The 18,191-nt window shown below is 40.9% G+C and overlaps 1 protein-coding gene across 1 annotated transcript in view; it reads right to left on the minus strand.

The window, feature by feature from the left end:
- Window positions 1-7,773, minus strand: part of QRFPR (pyroglutamylated RFamide peptide receptor) — a 61,086-nt gene extending 53,313 nt beyond the window's left edge. Inside the window, exon 1 of the mRNA XM_063108860.1 lies at window positions 7,434-7,773. Coding sequence (XP_062964930.1) covers window positions 7,434-7,773 — 340 coding nt within the window. The remainder of the gene's footprint in view (window positions 1-7,433) is intronic.
- Between the last annotated feature and the right edge of the window lie 10,418 nt (window positions 7,774-18,191).

Genomic DNA, 18,191 nt, shown 5'->3' on the forward strand with positions numbered 1-18,191 from the left:
GTTTGGTAAAATTCTGCTGTGAATCCATCTGGTCCTGGGCTTTTCTTTGTTGGGAGCTTTCTGATAACAGCTTCAATCTCCTTTATTGTTATTGGTCTGTTCAAATATTCTACGTCTTCATGGCTCAGTTTTGGGAGGTTGTGTGTGTCCAGAAATTTATCCATTTCCTCCAGATTTTCAAACTTTTTGGCATATAGTTGTTTATAGTAGTCTCGAATGATTCCTTGTATTTCAGATGAATCAGTTGTAATATTGCCTTTTTCATTTCTAATTTTTGTTATTTGAATCTTCTCTCTTCTTTTTTTTGTTAGCCATGCTAATGGTTTGTCAATTTTACTTATCTTTTCAAAAAACTAACTTTTTGTTTCATTGATCTTTTGTATTTTTTTTTGGTTTCAAATTCATTCAGTTCTGCTCTGATCTTAATGATTTCTTTCCGTCTGCTAACTTTAGGTTTCGATTGTTCTTGTTTTTCTAGTTCTTTAACGTGAAGTGTTAGGTTGTTCACTTGCCATCTTTCCATTCTTCTGAGGTGAGCATTTAATGCAATAAATTTCACCCTTATTACTGCTTTTGCAGTATCCCACAGGTTTTGGTATGATGTATCATTATTTTCATTAGTTTCAATAAATTTTTTGATTTCCTGCTTGATTTCTTCTTGGACCCATATGTCATTAAGTAGAATGCTGTTTAATTTCCATGTGTTTGTATAGTTTCCAGAGTTTCGTTTGTTATTAATTTCTAGTCTTAATCCATTGTGGTCTGAGAAGATACATGGGATAATTCCATTTTTTTTGAATTTATTGAGACTTGATTTGTGACCTAATATGTGATCTATCCTGGAGAATGATCCATGTGCTGATGAGAAGAATGAATATTCTGAGGTTGTTGGATGGAATGTTCTGTAGATATCTGCCAATTCCAATTGGTCTAGAGTCTTGTTTAGATCTTGTGTTTCTCTACTGATTCTTTGCCTAGATGATCTGTCCAGTATTGACAGTGGGGTGTTCAGGTCCCCTGCTATTATGGTATTAGTGTCTGTTTCCTTCTTTAGGTCTAATAGAGTTTGTTTTATAAATCTGGCTGCTCCAACATTGGGTGCATACATATTTATGATTGTTAGGTCTTCTTGATGCATCAGTCCTTTTATCATTAAGTAGTGTCCCTCATTGTCTCTTTTTATGGTTTTTAGTTTAAAGTCTATTTTATCAGATATAAGAATAGCTACTCCAGCTCGTTTTTCTTTTCTGTTTGAATGGTAAATCTTTTTCCATCCTTTTACTTTTAGTCTATGTGAATCTTTATGGGTGAGGTGGGTCTCTTGTAGGCAGCATATAGTTGGGTCCTCCTTTTTGATCCAGTCAGCCAGTCTGTGTCTTTTGATTGGGGAATTTAAACCTTTTACATTAAGAGTTGTTATTGAAAGGTGTTGATTTATTCCTAGCGTTTTATTGATTATTCTTTGGTTGTCTTAGGTGTCTTTTGTTCCTTGCTTTCTGATTTACTGTTTATTTTCTGTGTTTGTTGGTTCCTTAGGTTGTAGATAGCATTTTTGATTGATTGTTTTCTCTTCATGAATGCCATTTTTATTATACTAGTGGGTTTTGATTTTTCTTGCGTTTTTATGGCAGTGGTAGTTATTTTTCAGGAACCAAACCCAGTACTCCCTTGAGGATTTCTTGTAAGGGTAGTCCTGTGGTAGTGAACTCCCACAGTTTTGGTTTGTCTGAGAAATATACTATTTGCCCTTCATTTCGGAAGGATAGCCTTGCAGGGTAGAGTATTCTTGGGTGGCAATCGTTGTCTTTTAGTATTTTGAATATATCATCCCATTCCTTTCTAGCTTTTAGGGTTTGTGATGAAAAGTCTGATGTTAGCCTGATTGGGGCTCCCTTATAGGTGATTTGACGCTTCTCTCTTGCAGCTTTTAAGATTCTCTCTTTGTCTCTGAGTTTTGCCAATTTGACTATGACATGTCTTGGAGAAGGCCTTTTTGGGTTGAATACGTTTGGAGATCATTGAGCTTCCTGGATCTGAAGATCTGTGATTTTTCCTATACCTGGGAAGTTTTCTGCCACTATTTTGTTGAATATGTTTTCAATGGAATCTCCATTTTCCTCCCTTTCTGGAATACCCATGACTCGGATATTTGAGTGCTTAAGGTTGTCTGATATCTCGCTTAGATTTTCTTCAATGTCCTTGATTCTTTTTTCTTTCTTTTTGTCTGCTTGTGTTATTTCAAACAGACCATCTTCAAGTTCAGAGGTTCTCTCTTCAACTTCGACAAGCCTGCTGGTTAAACTCTCCGTTGTGTTTTTTATTTCGCTGAATAATTTCTTCAGTTCAGCAAGTTCTGCTACGTTTTTTTTCAGGACATTGATTTCCTTGTACATTTCCTCTTTCAGGTCCTGTATACTTTTCCTCATTTCATCATGATGTCTAGCTGAGTTTTGTTGTATCTCATTCAGTTTCCTTAGAATTATCACTCGAAATTCCTTGTCAGTCATTTCAAGGGCTTCTTGTTCTATCGGATCTAGAGTTTGAGATTTATTAACTTTTGGTGGTGTACTTTCTTGATTTTTTGTATTTTTGGTATCTTTTTTTTTATGTTTATTCATTGTGGCAGGGGGTTTCACAGTCCACCGGTTTGAGACTTTTGACTAACTAAGATGTTGCTGTGGTTGCCAATTTGGTATGGCTACCTCCGTGACTGCTCAGTTGGCCTCTAGTGTCTTGTGTGTATGGTTGCCTCGGGTCTTGGGCCTCTCTGGGGAGCCACCTCTCTGGTCATCTTGGACTCTGCTGGGCTGCTGGATCACGTACCACAGGGTGTGCGATCTCTGCTGAGCTTCTGCTTCCCGTGCAGGACTTCTCCCTGTTCTGTGCACTCTGGCCCGGGCTGTTGGATCGTGCCGTGGCGACCCCACAGGGTGTGTGGTTTCTGTCGAGTCTCCGCCTCCCTAGCCAGACATCTCCCCACTCTGTGCACACTGGGCTGGGCTGGGACGTGTCTTCTGCAACCCTCGTCTATCAGCCGGGCCTTCAAGACTCTGCTCGGCACCGCCTCGCCCAGGAAGTCTACCAGGTTTCTGCTAGGCACAGACGACCAGTCGCTCTTGGTGCCTTTGTAGCACTGTGTAGCTCTTTCTTGGGACTTATCACCTTCCTCCTGGTATCGCAGTTATTTGTGTACTTGTCTTATCTCCCACACCAGAGTGTGAGCTCCTTGGGGGAGGAGCCCGCAGCACACGGTTCACCTTTGTATCCCCCCCCCCACCCCCCCAGCGTGGACCAAGTCTGGTGCCCGCCTGCAGTCAGCTCTCCAGCAGGTTCAAGCGGACTTGGGAACTCTCCAACCACACTATTCCTAACCAGAAATTGATTAGGCGTTTTTCCGAACTGGTGGTCGCAGAGATGGTATCTGCCTCCCAGTAACAGGAAGTTTACCACGGGCTGGAGCCCAGGGTGCGGTGGAGTGACAGTCGGCCCCGCCCATACTTCCTTGCCCTCCCGACTGGCTGGGGACACCCCACGCCACCAGCCCCGCCAGAGAACCTCGGAGGGAGTGGGAGGGGAGGCCAGCCTGCAGGCCCCGGGAAGCCCTGCGCCGGGGCTAGCAAGTGGGAAGGCCCAGTGAGGAGCCCAGCCGGGCGAGGAGGACAGGCTTGGCTGAGCCGGGCCGGCATCAGCCCCCTGAGCAGGGCCGGGTCGGGGGTCACTCACAGGGCTGTGCCAGGTCAGGCGCTCCCTCTCTGCGTCTGGTTTGTCGCCTTCCCTGTTCTCAGCTCCTGCCGCCTTGTGCTGCTCGCTCAGTCCCGCGGTGTGGCTCGGGCACTCCCAGGAACCTTCTTTTATGCTGGCCTGAAACCTCGAATCATGAATAGGGCAGCTGGCCGCCTTCAGCGCGGCCCCGGCCTCCGGGATCCTGTCTGCATCCACGGCAGCCCTGGCGCCGTGTTCCCTGTTTAGAGACTCGCTTTTGCATCTAAGAAACAGTTCTTTTCCTGCTCCACACTTCACAGCTGTTGCCTGTAAATGAGGCAGCCTCTCCTGCCAAGGGCAAAGTGGCGGTCAGCCCCCACAACCGGCCACCAGCAGCGGTTCTCCCTTAAGAGACAGCAAGAGGAAGGTCCACAAGTTTCCCGGCTGCCTAAGGCCCAGTGGCCGCCTTTTCTACCTCAGCTACTCTGCGCCAACCGCCGAAGCCACCGCCATCTTGACCACCAAGTATAACTAGTCTGAACTGGGCTGGCACAGACAATTTTTAAAAGCCCTTCAGGAAATTCTCTAAGTAGTCTAAGACCATCACTTAAAGTAGTTCTTATCAAATTTTAATGTGCATATGAATCATCTTGTTAAAAGGCAAGTTCTGATTCAGTAGGTAATGCTGGTCACTAGCACGGGAGATGAGTGTACTAAGAGAAGAAAAAACAGTGATTCCCAACGCTACCACTGTCAGCAATGTTTCAGAGAGAGGATTTCTAGAGAGTCACACACTGAAAGTCCACGAATTATTTGTGACCAAGCCCAGGGAGATGTTTTCTTTTACCCAATTGTATTTACTTTTTAAATTTGAGTTAGATGCCAACATCATAAAAATCCGTATTCCCAGCTTCTCTGGGGGGGAAAACAAAAAAGCAAAAACAACAACGACAGAAGAAGATTGACCACACTGGGCACATACCCCTGCGTGCTGCCATCCTGCCCGCGTTGGAGGAGGTGAGCCCTCCTGTTGTCACTGTTGCCTCCTGCTGATCTTCATTGCTTTGTCTGTGTCTCCTACCTCACCCTTGAAGGAAGTTGAGGGGTACTCATATTTTAGGTTTTCACATAACTTTTAATGTATTTTCCTCCTCAGTTACACTAACTCACCTTTCTGTCTCATTTCCCACCACTCCCCACATATAAACTGTATATCTTGAAATGCCTTACACAATATCCTTGGAACACACCATCACCTTTCTTTCCTCCAAACTCTGGATTGACCCCTGTTCCTAGAATACATCCTTCCCTGTTGGAAACAGCCAAACTTATTCTTCAAAACTTAAACATCACCTCCTTGAGAAGGCCTTCCTGACTCTTCCATGCTCCTACAGCAGAGTGGATCCTCTTCTGTCAAGTCCTATTTTTGCTCATTTGAGGGCATCTACTGTTCTCTGAGGCCCACAAGGGCGTAGATGAGCTTTCTTCACTTTTGTATTCCCAAGGTAGAATTCTTTGCCATAAAGTAGATCTTCAACAGTTATGTAAAATAATAAATTATGAATTAATTTTCTGCTCTTAGAATACATTCTCTTGAACCCTCTTTTGTTAATTTATCAAGAGAATTTTGCAATTATGATCCTATCCTATGATGTACAGTTTAATTCTCTTTCCATATCTATCTCCAGCCCCTTTACAAGTTCTCTTTTCCCTCCAAACTTCAATTTTGGTGTTGTTTACTTGATTTATTAAGAATGTTATTTATTCTATAGATCTGGTCCCAAATAAACATAGGCAACCTGCAATTAAACACCTTTTAATAGAATTAATATCTTATACTTCCACAACATGATCAATTTTTTTCAAAGCACTTTTACTAACACACTTTATTTTCACATTAACCCTATAAAATACATGAGCAATGTATTACCTTTCTTAGTGTTTAGAAGCTAAAGTGAAATGTCCCCCATGAAGTAGGAATCTAGGAAAACAGAAAGCTTGACAAAAACCATGGCAGTGCCCAACTAAGCCCTCAGCAGGGCAGATCCACTGTGTGGCCTTCTCTGGGCATTATTCTCCAATATGGCTGGGGGCTAGAGATCTGCCCCGTTCCACTTTCAAACTTATCTAATCCTTAATATTTTGTTGAAAAAATAGGCCCAGACATGTTGAATTAACATGTACCAGAGTAATCCAGGTCTTTTGATTTCTGGTATAAGATCCCACATTGCTTTATTATGTTCCGCTTTACAAATGGAGCTATATTATCCAGCAGTAAAAATATGTTTCACAGGTGTGCCTTCACAGACATTTAGAAATGAAAACTCTTGTGCCTTTCTTTCAAAAAAACATGTTCTGTATGATGATCTAAAGTTTTCCCATTAATTTTATGAAGTTAGTGCACTGGGCAACTTTAACATGCCCAAATACAATTACTTCATCTAATCTATAAATCAACTTACAACTTTCCACATGGTTTGTCACTTTCAAGTCAATGCTATGTACTCAATGTTTAATGCTTTTTTGGAAATATTTACATTTTGGAAGAGATGAGAATCAAAGATTTTAGATCCTGAACAACTAACAAACTCTGTGAAAGTTAATGGAGAAAAGCAATGTTAGGGAAATAAACTGAATATCTCAAATTGGTGATGATGGGATAAAAGAAACACCTTCCATGAGTTTAAAACGAATTGGCAAAAGGGTGGAAATGGCAGAACCTGAAGGCATAATGACCCATTTCTCTCACATTTCCAACCATTTTCCTAGAATTTTGATGTGGCCTTAAGACAAACACCCACCATAAAAATGAGGGTGCAAACAGTACCTCCTCCCCAAGGTGCACCACAGGCAGTGCACTGCTGCTTCTGGGATTACAACAGAACACTCTCTCGTTGTGTCTCTCTGGGAAGACTGGATTATTTGAGGAAGTACAGTGTCTATTTTTTTTTCTGTCCTCCACACACTGCTCCTAGCTCAGTGACTACAGATGGCTTCTCTGCCACTTCTGCTCCCATTCTAAGGAAGGAGAATTTCACCTCTCCTTCTGTGTCAGGAGGGAATACGTTTTCTGTGTTCCTTCTTCCTGTGAGACTCTGTTAACTCTTTTTTTAATTTTTAAAAAAGTAGGACTAGTCCAAGATGATTTTTTGCACATGTATTGTATATGTTTTTACAAGTTTTCAAGTCCATACTCATACGTATGTTTATACATACAAGAATCTGTCTGGAAGCCACACAAGCGACTGGGAAGCCAGCCTAGAGGTTGGGGCAATGAGGAGATGAGATTTTTTTAACTTTGGGGTTTTTTTTTTATTTTAAATAAGTTTTATCTTACTTTTACAAAAAAAAAAAGAAAGAAAAAGAAAGAAAGAAAAGAAAAGAAAAAGAAAAAGAAAAAACTGGCAATTACAGAAAAGAGGGCTGAAATAAGTGGAGAGAGGTGCAATTCCCCAGCCCTCACCGTCCTGGACCTTTCCTAAACCTTCCCCCAACCTACGTCTCCTAGTGACAAAGAGGAAACTCCGGACCAAATCAGAGCTGCAGAAAACTTATCTCCAAGTGAGCGCATGTGAGGAAGTTCTAAGAAAGGACCCGGCTTCATTTGACAGAGAGAGAGAAATACAGGAAAGTCGGGGCGGGGGGTGGCCGGGGCGCGGGGGGAGAATCCCCTGGAAGGCTGGGGGATTGCGAGAAAAGGAACAAAAGGAGCGGGACGCGGACTCTCTTACCCCCCAGCCACTTGTCGGAGATGTTCTGGAGCGTCGTGACCGGGATGCAGAAGAAGGTGATGAGCAGGTCACTGAGCGCCAACGAGCAGATGAAGATGTTGGTGACGGTGCGCATGGCCTTGCTGCGGGTCACCACGTAGACCACTACCGCGTTGCCAAAGAGCGCCAGGGCGAAGATGAGCACGCAGGTGAGCACGAAGGCCAGCTTGGCGCGCCCAGGCAGCTCCGGGGTGTAGACGAGCGGCCGCAGCCCGTACAGCGCGATGAACTGCTCCCGCGTCAGGTTGTGGGCCCGCAGCAGCCGGGAGAGCCGCTCCGGGGTGACGTTGAGCGCCTGCATGCCGTGCGCCCCCGGAGCGCCGGCGGCCGCCCCCTTCCTCCGCTCAGGCTCAGGGGCGCGGGAGGGCCTCCGGGTGCCCCCGGGAGGCTCGTCAGAAGGAAGAAAAGCGGCGCCGGGACGACCCACGAAAAAGAGGCGGGAAGCCAAAGCACTGGAAACTCCACGTCCCTGACCAAAAATGTTCGCGGTTCAGAGAAAGTTCTTCGCAGGCTCTTCTCTAAGGCGACCGTCCGGAATGCCCGAGCGCCACGCGAGGGTCCCCGCGCCTCTCGCTCCCCGGCCCTCCGGCCAGGCGTTGCAGGCGCCGCGCCCGCTTCGGGAGCGGCGGGGGTGGGGCTGAGCTCGGCGACGCGCCACTCACCTCCCCGCGTCGGCGGCGCGGACACCGCCTCCCCGCACTCTCAGAGCGCGAGCGGGGGCCTCTCCCAGCTCCCCGTCCTCCTGCCGCCCAGCGCCCTTCTTTTAAAATTGGGGTATGAGGGTTGACCAGTCTCACGGTTTCTCCTCTTGCGAAGTAACGTGGGCCACAGCTGCACAAGGCAAAATAGGATTTATTTTAAATTATCGTCTGTACTTTTAAAAAATGATTATAGCACATAGGAAGTTGCAAAGATAGAGCAGAGACGTCCCGTGTACTTTTGTTGTTGTTGTTGTTTGTTTGTTTGTTTGTTTGTTTTTTATAAAGATAACTGGTAAGGGGATCTTAACCCTTGGCTTGGTGTCGCCCACACCGCGCTCAGCCAGTGAGCGCACCAGCCATCCCTATATAGGATCCGAACCCGTGGCCTCGGCGCTACCAGCGCCCGCACTCTCCCGTTGATTACGTTACTTAACTATTATACAACACAAAATCAGGAATGTGATATAGGTACTGTGTGTGCGTGTCATTTTACAATGTGTCTGTGCATTTTATCACAAGAGTAGTTTCCTGTACCCACCACCAAAGTCAAGACACAAAACTCTTCTAACACTATAAAGATTTCCCTTTATAGTCACACCCAGCCTTTCCCTCCATCATCTCTAACCCCTGGTCGCTAATCCTTCCCTGTACTTTTGTCAGAAAGTTATATAAACAGAATCATATCATATGTAACCTTTTGATACTGATTTCTTTTTCACCAGCATAATGTCCTTTATCCATGTTGTTCCCTGTATTAGCAGCTGTTTCTTTTTTATTGCCGAGGATGTAGCGCAGTTTATTTAACCACTCACCTATTATAGGAAGTAAGTGGTTTGCAAATATTTTTTTCCAGCCTATAGCTTGTTATTTATTATCATCTTAGGCTCTTTCACAGAACAAAGTTTTTATTTTTTGAAAAAGTCATATTTATCTCTCTCTTTTTTTTCTTTAACTGATTATGCTTTTGGTGTTCAGTCTAACAACTCTTCATCAAACCCTACATCTCAAAATTTTCTGTTATGTTTCTTCTCAAAGCACTGTTTTACGTTTTACATTTTGAGCTCTCTGTTCTGTTCTACTGATCTGTGTCTGTCCGTCCTTCACCGTCTTGATTACTATAGCTATACAATAAGTCTTGAAATCAAGTAGAGTGATTTCTCCTACTGTATCTTATTTTTCAAAATTATTTTACCTATTTTAGAGCCTGTGCCTATTCATATAAATTTTACAATTAGGTTGTCTACATCTACAAAAAACCTTGGTTGAAATTTGACAGGAACTGACTTCTTAATGATGTTGACTTTTCCAATCCATGAGCAGAATATGTCTCTCCATATGTTTAGATATTCTTTGATTACTTTTAAAGGCATTTTGCAGTTTTCAGAATATAAGTCCTTACATATTTTGTTAGCTTTGCACCTAAGTATTACATTTTTGGGAGCACTTGTACATGGTACTGTATTTCTAATTTTTGGTTCCATGTGTTCATTACTAGTATACAGAAATGAATTTGTTTTATAGGTTGATCTTGAATCCTACAATGTTGATGAAGTCACTTAATTTTAGGAGCTTTTCTCTTTTTTTGTAGATTTCTTGGGATTTTCTCCATGGACAATCATGTCATCTGAGAAGAGGGGCAGTATTATTTCTTCCTTTCTGATCTATATGCCTTTTATTTTCACTCTTTGCCTTATTGCAACAATTAGAGAATCCAGTTCCATGTCAAATGGCAGTGATGAGAATGGACATCTTTGTCTTGTCCCCAATATTAGGAGGAAGCATTCAGTCCTCTTTAACCAGTAAGTATGATGTCAGTTGCAGATACCGGGGGAAGTTCCTCTCTATTTAAGTGTTGAGAGGTTTATCAATGGGGTTGAATTCTGTCAAATGTTTTCTCAGCATCAATTAATAAAATCACATGATTTTTCTTCTTCAGTCTGTTAATATGACGGTTAACTTTTGAATATCGAATCAGCCTTGAATATCTCAAATAAACTCCATTTGGTCATGGTGCATAATTCTTTTTATATACTGTTGAATTCCATTAGCTATGATTTCTAAGGATTTCCATGTCTATATCGATGAGAGATACTGTTCTGTAATTTTTTGTGTTTGTGCTTTTTTTTTTTTTTTTTTTCCTGGCTTTGGTATCCAGGTAATAATAGCTTCATAAAATGAATTGAGAGGTGTTGTATAGAATTGGTGTTAACTATTCTTTAAAAGTTTGGTAGAATCTCTAATGAAGTCATTGGAATCTGGAGATTTCTAAAAAACTAAAAAGTTTTTTTAATTATGATTTTAATTTTGGTAATAGCATAGGGATGTTCAAACTATTTCATATTGGGTGAGTTGTGTTTTCAAGGAACTTATAAATTTCATTTAAGTCATCAAATTTATATGTGTAGAATTGTTAATAGTATTCTTTTATTATCCTTTTGATGTCTGCAGGGTTCATAGTGGTATCCCCTGTTATATTACTAATTTGGTGATTTTTGCCTTCTCTCTCTCTCATATCAATCTGGTTAGAGGTTTGGCAGTCTTATTGCTATTTACAAAGGACTAGTTCTTAGCTTCATTGATTTTCTCTATTGTTTTTTTCTTTTCAGTTTCATTGATATTTTGCTCTTATCCTTGTTTTCTTCCTTCTATTTGTTTTCAGTTTATTTTGCTGCTCTTTTTCTAGTTTCTTGAGGTGGGAGATTAAATTATTGACTTGAGACATTTCCTTTTTTCTAACGTAAGCCTTTAGTTCCAGAAATTTCTCTCTCAATACTGCTTTACCTGTGTCCTGCATGTTTTTATACGTTGTATTTACATTTTCTTTCAGTTCAATGTGTTTTTTTAATTTCATTGCAGATTTCTTCTTTGACCCATGGATTATTTAGAAATGTGTTATCAGTTTCCAAGCGTTTGAAGATCTTTCTGTTATCTTTCTGTTTTCTAGTCTGACTCCATTGTGGTCAGAGAACATACTCTGTATGATTACAAAATTCTTTTAAATTTTTTGAGGTTTGTTTTATGGACAAGGACATGATCCATTTTGGAATATGCTACAAGGGCATTTGAAAAGAATGTGTATTCTCCTGCTGTTGGGTGGCGTGTTCTATAAACACTGATTATTTCCTTAACCAATTGAGGGTGTGGTTGAGTTCGTCTGTATCCTTGTTGATTTTTCCTACTTATTCTATTAATTGTTGTGAGAGGAGTATTGAAGTCTCCAACTATAATTCTGGATTTTTCTATTTCTCCTTTCAGTTCTTTCAGTTTTTGCTCCACAGATATTATAGCTCTTTTGCTTGGTGAACACACATGTAGGGCTAATATGTATTCTTGGTTCATTGATTCTTATCATTATATAATGTCCTTCTGTCCCAAATAATTTTCTTTTCTCTGAAGTTTACTTTATTTCATAGTAGTATGACCACTTCTGCTTTCTTTTAATTGATGTTTGAAAGGTATGTCTTTGTCCATCCTTCTTAAACTTTCAGCCTATTTATATCATTATATTTCAAGTGAAGTTCTTATAGACAGCATATCTTTGGATCATGACTTGTTTTTTTTGTTTTTTTTTCTTTGTGACTGGTAAGGGGATCGCAACCCTTGGTGTGGTATCGCCTGCACCGCACTCAGCCAGTGAGCGCACCGGCCATCCCTATATAGGATCCGAACCCGCGGCGGGAGCGCCTCTGCACTCCCAGCGCCACACTCTCCCGAGTGCGCCACAGGGTCGGCTGACTTGTTTGTTTTTAAACCACTCTGCCAATTTCTGCATTTTAATTGGTATATTTAGACTATTAATATTCACTTTTATTTATTTATTTTTAAATTTAATTTAATTTTTTATTGGTTATGAATATTCATGAGATACAAAGCTGATTGTCACCTCTCGTGCCCATGATGTGAGGGCTAGATTCATACTGGCAGCATGCCCATTACCACAAATTGCATTTGTACCCTGTGTCCTCCACCCAATTATCCCCAACCTCCCTCTCCCTTCTCCTTGACCCTCAACTCCACTTAGTAGGCCAAGGAATGTTCTCTCCCTCTGCAAGTTCAACACACTACTGTTATACCATTAACATTTAATGTAATATTTATATGTGAGGATTCAAGTCTTCTATTTTTTTTGTTTTGGTTTGGTTTGTTTTCTGTGTGTTCTCTCTGTTATTAGTTTCTCTGATTCCTTTCTCCCACCTTCCTGTGAGTTACATGAACATTTTTTTAGCAATCCATTTAGATTTATGTGTAGTGTTTTTGATGACTGCTCTACTTATTACATTATATACACATTAATTCATCATAGTCTACTGGGGTCAACATTTACCAGTTTGACTCAAGTCCAGGGACCCTACCTCCTTTTATGTCTCTATATACATTTAGAACCACATTAGTCAGTTATAATTTTAGCTTCAAGTGTAAAAAAATAATTTTGGACACTTAAGAGGAAAAGGAAAATCTACTGCATTTACCCATATTCTTACTTTTTCTGTTGTTCTTTCTTCCCTCTTGATGTTCCAAGATCTTCCTTCTTTATGTTCTTTATTGATCTTACTTTCTGATGATTCCTTTTATTATTATTTCCTTTCTGTTTAGAGGACATCCTTTTGCCATTTGTTTTAGGGTTACTGGCCATAGTGTATCTTAATTTTATTTTATCTGGTAATGTCTTAATTTCCCCTTTATCCCTGAAGGATATTTTCACTGGATATAAAATTCTGGGTTGACAGGTTTTTTGTGGTTTTCTTTTTCTTTCTTTTTTCAGCATTTGAAAAAGACTTTAATACTTCCTTCTGTCTTCCATGGTTCCTGAGGCAAAATCCACGGTCATTCAAATAGTTTGTCTCTAGAGGTAAGCTGTCACTTCTCTCTTGCTGTTTTCAAAACTTTTTCTTTGTCTTTAGTTTTGGGAAGTTTTGCTGTGATTTTGCTATGTGTTTTGTGATAGATTTTGGACGTGACTGGCACCATTGTGCACACGATAAGCACAAAATAGCCGCCAGCCTCATCTTTCACTCCAGCACCGAGCTCCTCCCCCCTTCCCTTTAGGAGAAGCCTCCTGACTTAAACAGAAACAACTTTCCAGCTTCTGCATTGGCGCAGTTCTCCACCCAGTTGCATTGAACAATGGTCCCTCCCCCCGCACCATACATTTCGCACCCAACAGCTAATATAAACTCTGGCAATCCCATTGTTTCTGCTGCCCTCCATTTTCAGGGCAGCCCTGGGCTACTCCCCTCTCCCCACCCACTTTCAATGCAGCCTGGCAGATTCTTTTCCTTTAATAAAGCTTGAATGGTACCCAGCGTCTCAGCTCACTTCCTTCATTTTGAGGTTGATTTCTTTGGGCTTATTCTATTTTGGGTTTCCTGAGCTTCTTGAATTCATAGATTTATGTCTTTTACCAAATTTGGGGAGTTTTCAGCTTTTATTTCCTCACACACTTTTTCAACCCTGCCTTCTTTCTCCTCTTCTTCTGGGGCACAGATGACATGAAGGATAGATCTTTTCTAATAGTCCCATTGGTCCCTGAGACTGTTCATTTTGGGGGAGGCAAGGTCTATTTTCTCCCTGTTGTAACTTCTGAGTGTTGTAATTCACTGAGTAATTTCTATATTTATGTATTAAAGTTCACCAATTCTTTCCTCTGTCCACTCCATTCAGATGTTGAGCCCATCTATTGAGTTTTGTATTATTTTTTACTGTATTTTTTAGTTAAAATTCTTTGATTGGTTCTTTGTTATATCTTCTGTTTCTTTGCTGATACTTTCTATTTTGTTACTTATCTAAAATGTGTCTATAATTGCTTGTTAAAACATTTTTATGATGGCTGCTTTAAAATCCTTGTCAAATAATCCTAACATCTGTCATCTTGGTGTTCGTATTGATGAATCATCTTTTTAGATTTTTGTTGAAATGTTGCTGGTTATTGGTATAGTAAGTTATTTTTCTATTAAAACTGGAAACTTGAGGCCTTAGGTTATGAGGCTCTGGATCTAATTCTTCTTAATTTGCTGCCCTCTGCTGCATTGGATGGAAGGTATGCTGCATTACTGGCAGGTAGGGGTGGAAGTTTATATATATTTTTTATAATTTATATTGCCCTTTTTTCAATTCTAGGTGATTTTTCCAGACACTGAGAAAGAAGTAATGAAACTTCATGGAAAATGACTCATCATATGCACCCCCCCACCACCATCATCACTGCCTTCCAATCTTTTACATTCAAATAATAATGTACATATTAAAATGTACAAATATTGCTTTGACCAAATTGCACCCTCCCCACACCACCCTCCCCCCCAAGTTCATGTGTTAAAGCCCTAATCTCATGGGACTATATTTGGAGATAGGGTCTTTAGAAGATGATTAAGCTTAAGTAAAGTTATAAGTGTGGGGACCTAATGCAATATGACTACTGGCCTTATAAGAAGAGAAAGCAATCTCTCTCTCTCTCTCTCTCTCTCTCTCTCTCTCTCTCTCTCTCTCTCTCTCTCTTCCCTATGCATATACCAAGGAAAGGCTATGTGAGGACATAAGAAGAAGGCAGCCATCTACAAGCCAGGAAGAGACCTTCACCAGAAACCAAATCAGCCGGAACTTTAAGCTTGTATTTCTAGCCTCCAGGAGTGTGAGAAAATAAATGTCTGTTGTTTAAGCCATACCGTCTATGGCATTTTGTTTTGGCAGCCTGAGCAAACTAAGACATCTACATTTTTGTAATTTAGCTCCAATTCTTTCCTTAATTGACATGAATCCTATAGCCTTGTTCTCCCTCATTAACTTTCAAGATAATATAAAAACTGAGCAATATAAAAAGAGAATATAAATATTTAGAAATCCACCTGCTCACCTGCCCCTGGAATTGAAAATGCAGGAGTTATCTAAATCTATTACTGGCATCTACCCACGTATTTGTTACTATAAAACAGATTTCTCATCTTGGAATGTTGTTATAAAATTTTTTTAAAAGAACGCAACATTGTCATGCTACTATAAGAAAAATGTCTGACATTCCGAAAAAAAGCAACACTAAGTGAAGGATAATATTGTAACTATTGAGGGAAGCTTAAGGGAAGGAGATTTCTCAATAGTTGCAGCCCAACCATATTCCCTTGTAGGAACAGTGGCCAACATCTGTGAACTCAATTCTCTGGGGAGCGGGCTGACTGTTTGGGTCAAAAAGGGTAGCTCTTAAATGATGCAGGAGTCACAGTAATGGAAGATGTGCCCTGCCTCTCCCTGGCCCTTGGTGTTGGGAGCAAGGAAGGCCAGCAGCATAGCTCCACATTGGTCCCAGCCCTGTGTGATCTAGAGAAGAAATCTCAGAGCTTTCTTAGAGGCCAGAACAAGTCTGCTATCACCATATTCAATCCCTTGTGCTATGTAAACATATATGACTGCAGACAGCAGTAGTACTGATCTGGAGGCATTAGCTCTGGGTCTACTCAGCACTCTTCAAAGCAGGTAAAGAAATATTATGGAATCAGAGAGGTGTGAGAAGCAAAAAATTAGCTCTCTTCGTGGCTCCCTGTTATGTTTGAAAAGCCCTGTGGAGCCAGAGTATGAGAATCATTTGTTGAAATAATGCATGATTTGAATTAAGGTTTGATTGGAGCTAAGAATAGAAAAAGTGAGATTTTCCTTAAAGTTTCAAACTCCCTTTGGTCTTCTTCCCTCTGTTGATATTGTATAGCCCTCATTTCCACTACTTCTCCACACCTCTTTGACCCTCACCTTCTCAATCTCTCAACCCACTGCATCTCACCCATCCACCCAAAATTCTATCCTCAATGAAAATACCCCTACTAAGGCAAGCCAAGACACCAACCACTACAGCCACTGCTGCTACAAAGTTGGCTCACCACTACAGTAGCATCCATGGCCACCACACAGGCAGCCTGCTGACCACTCGACTTCCTTGACACAAGGAGAGTCAACAGCTGAGCCCAGGGAAAGAGGTAAATGAGCACAGACCTGTGACCCAGTGGCCCAAACCATGGGAGGGAATTATGCTGCCACATGCAGTAGTGCACATGGGGATAGGAGGTATATGTGCAGCCCATGCAACTGCCTTGATCTGGGGAGAGACACATACAAGCCATCCAAGAGTGCAGAAACCCAGGATACCCAAATAGAGTAAGACAGAAAATCCCCAATCATCAAAAAACCCATCCCCCAACCTGGGGAAGCAAGGACTCAGGAGGAACCTCTACTTGTAGGAAAGAGGAAAAGAGAGGAAAGAGAAATTCCATCCAGGGTCACCCATTCAAACTGAGGAGGTCTAGTATACCCAAATATACCCATCAGGGTCACAGGACATCAGCCAGGGTGGCAACAAGCCCACCCAGGGACACCTACCCCAGCCAAAGAGCAACAGGACACCTGGGAACTTCTCCCAAGAACTCAAGAGTTGGCCCACATCCTCAATGAACCAACACAGTGTCACTAACCTCAGCAAGGAATCACTAAATGCCCCAGTGCATAGGCTACAGAGGCACTCACACACAACATCAGTACTGAATATGGCCAAAGTAACCACAAGGAGACTACACTACTGCATCTACCCTGAACCAATACTAAAACACCCTACTCAACTGTCATTATAAAACACATCACGGAGGAATCCTCAAAGCCCACTCAAGAGTAATAGAAGAAGCAAATACTCTCCCAGATGACCAGACATCAATGTAGAGATACTACAAATATGAAAATACCAAGAAAATATGACAGACACCACCAAAGGAATGAAGTCATTCTCAAGTACTGACCCCACAAAGCAGGAAACCCTTGAAATGACTGAAAAGTAAAGGACCACAACAAATGATTACATTGTGTGATGATAAATATAGAAAAAAAAGAATAATAATGAAGTGAATATTGAGGTTCAAGGAAAAAATTAAAACAAAACAAAGCAAAAAAACCCCAAAGGAAACAAAAACCAAAAACAAACAAAAATTCCAAGAAACAATCTTAAGAAAACTCAATGAGATATGAGAAGATTCAGTTAGACAACACAATAAAGTGAGAAAAAGTATCCAGGATATGAAGAAGGAAATTTACAAAGAGAATAATACCTTTAAAAAGAAGGTAGCAGAACTCCTGACACTGAAGGATTCATTCAACAAAATAAAAAACACAACTGAGAGCTTAAGCAACAGGTTAGAGCAAGCAGAAAAAAGAATTTCTGATCTCGAACACAGTCTTTTTGAAAAACCTGAGGCCGACAAAGAAAAAAAAAAGAATTAAGAAAAAAAGAATTAAATCTAAGAGAGCTAGCAGAAAACCTTAAGCGCACAAACATCTAAATCATGGGTATTCCAGAAGGGAGGAGAAAGGAAAAGGCATTGAAAATATACTCAAAGGAATATTAAAGGAAAACTTCTCAGGTAGAGAGACATGGCCTTCAGTTCCAGTAAGCTCAAAGATTTCCAAAAGATTCAATGCAGAAAGGTTCTCTCCGAGACACATTATAGTCAAACTGCCCAAGCTCAAAGACAAAGAGAGAATCTTAAAAACAGCAAAAGAAAAGCATCAAGTCACCTATAAAGCAGTACCCATCAGACTAATAGCAGACTTCTCAACAGAAATTCTATGGACCAGAAGAGAATGGGATAATGTATTCAAAATACAAAAATAAAAAAACTGCCAGCCAAGAATACTATATCCAGCAAGGCTCTCCTACAAAAATGAGGGAGAAATAGTGTATTTCCCAGACAAACAAAAACTGCAAGAGTTCACCACCACACGACCAGCCCTGCAAGAAATCCTCAAAGGAGTCCTGCATCTAAAATCTGAGAAACGATAATCACTACTATGAATACACATGAAAGAATAAAGCACACTGGTAGAATAAAAATGCAAATGATAAAGAGAACAAAACAATATCTTTCCACCTCAAAAAAACCAACAAACACTGAAGAAAAACAATAAAAGGGGAAGAAAGGAACAAAAGATATTTAAACTATCCAATCAAAAATTGGTAAAATGCTAGGAATAAGGCAATACCTTTCAGTAACAA

The sequence above is a fragment of the Cynocephalus volans genome, chromosome 9 (assembly GCF_027409185.1).
Source record: "Cynocephalus volans isolate mCynVol1 chromosome 9, mCynVol1.pri, whole genome shotgun sequence".
NCBI lineage: Eukaryota > Metazoa > Chordata > Mammalia > Dermoptera > Cynocephalidae > Cynocephalus > Cynocephalus volans.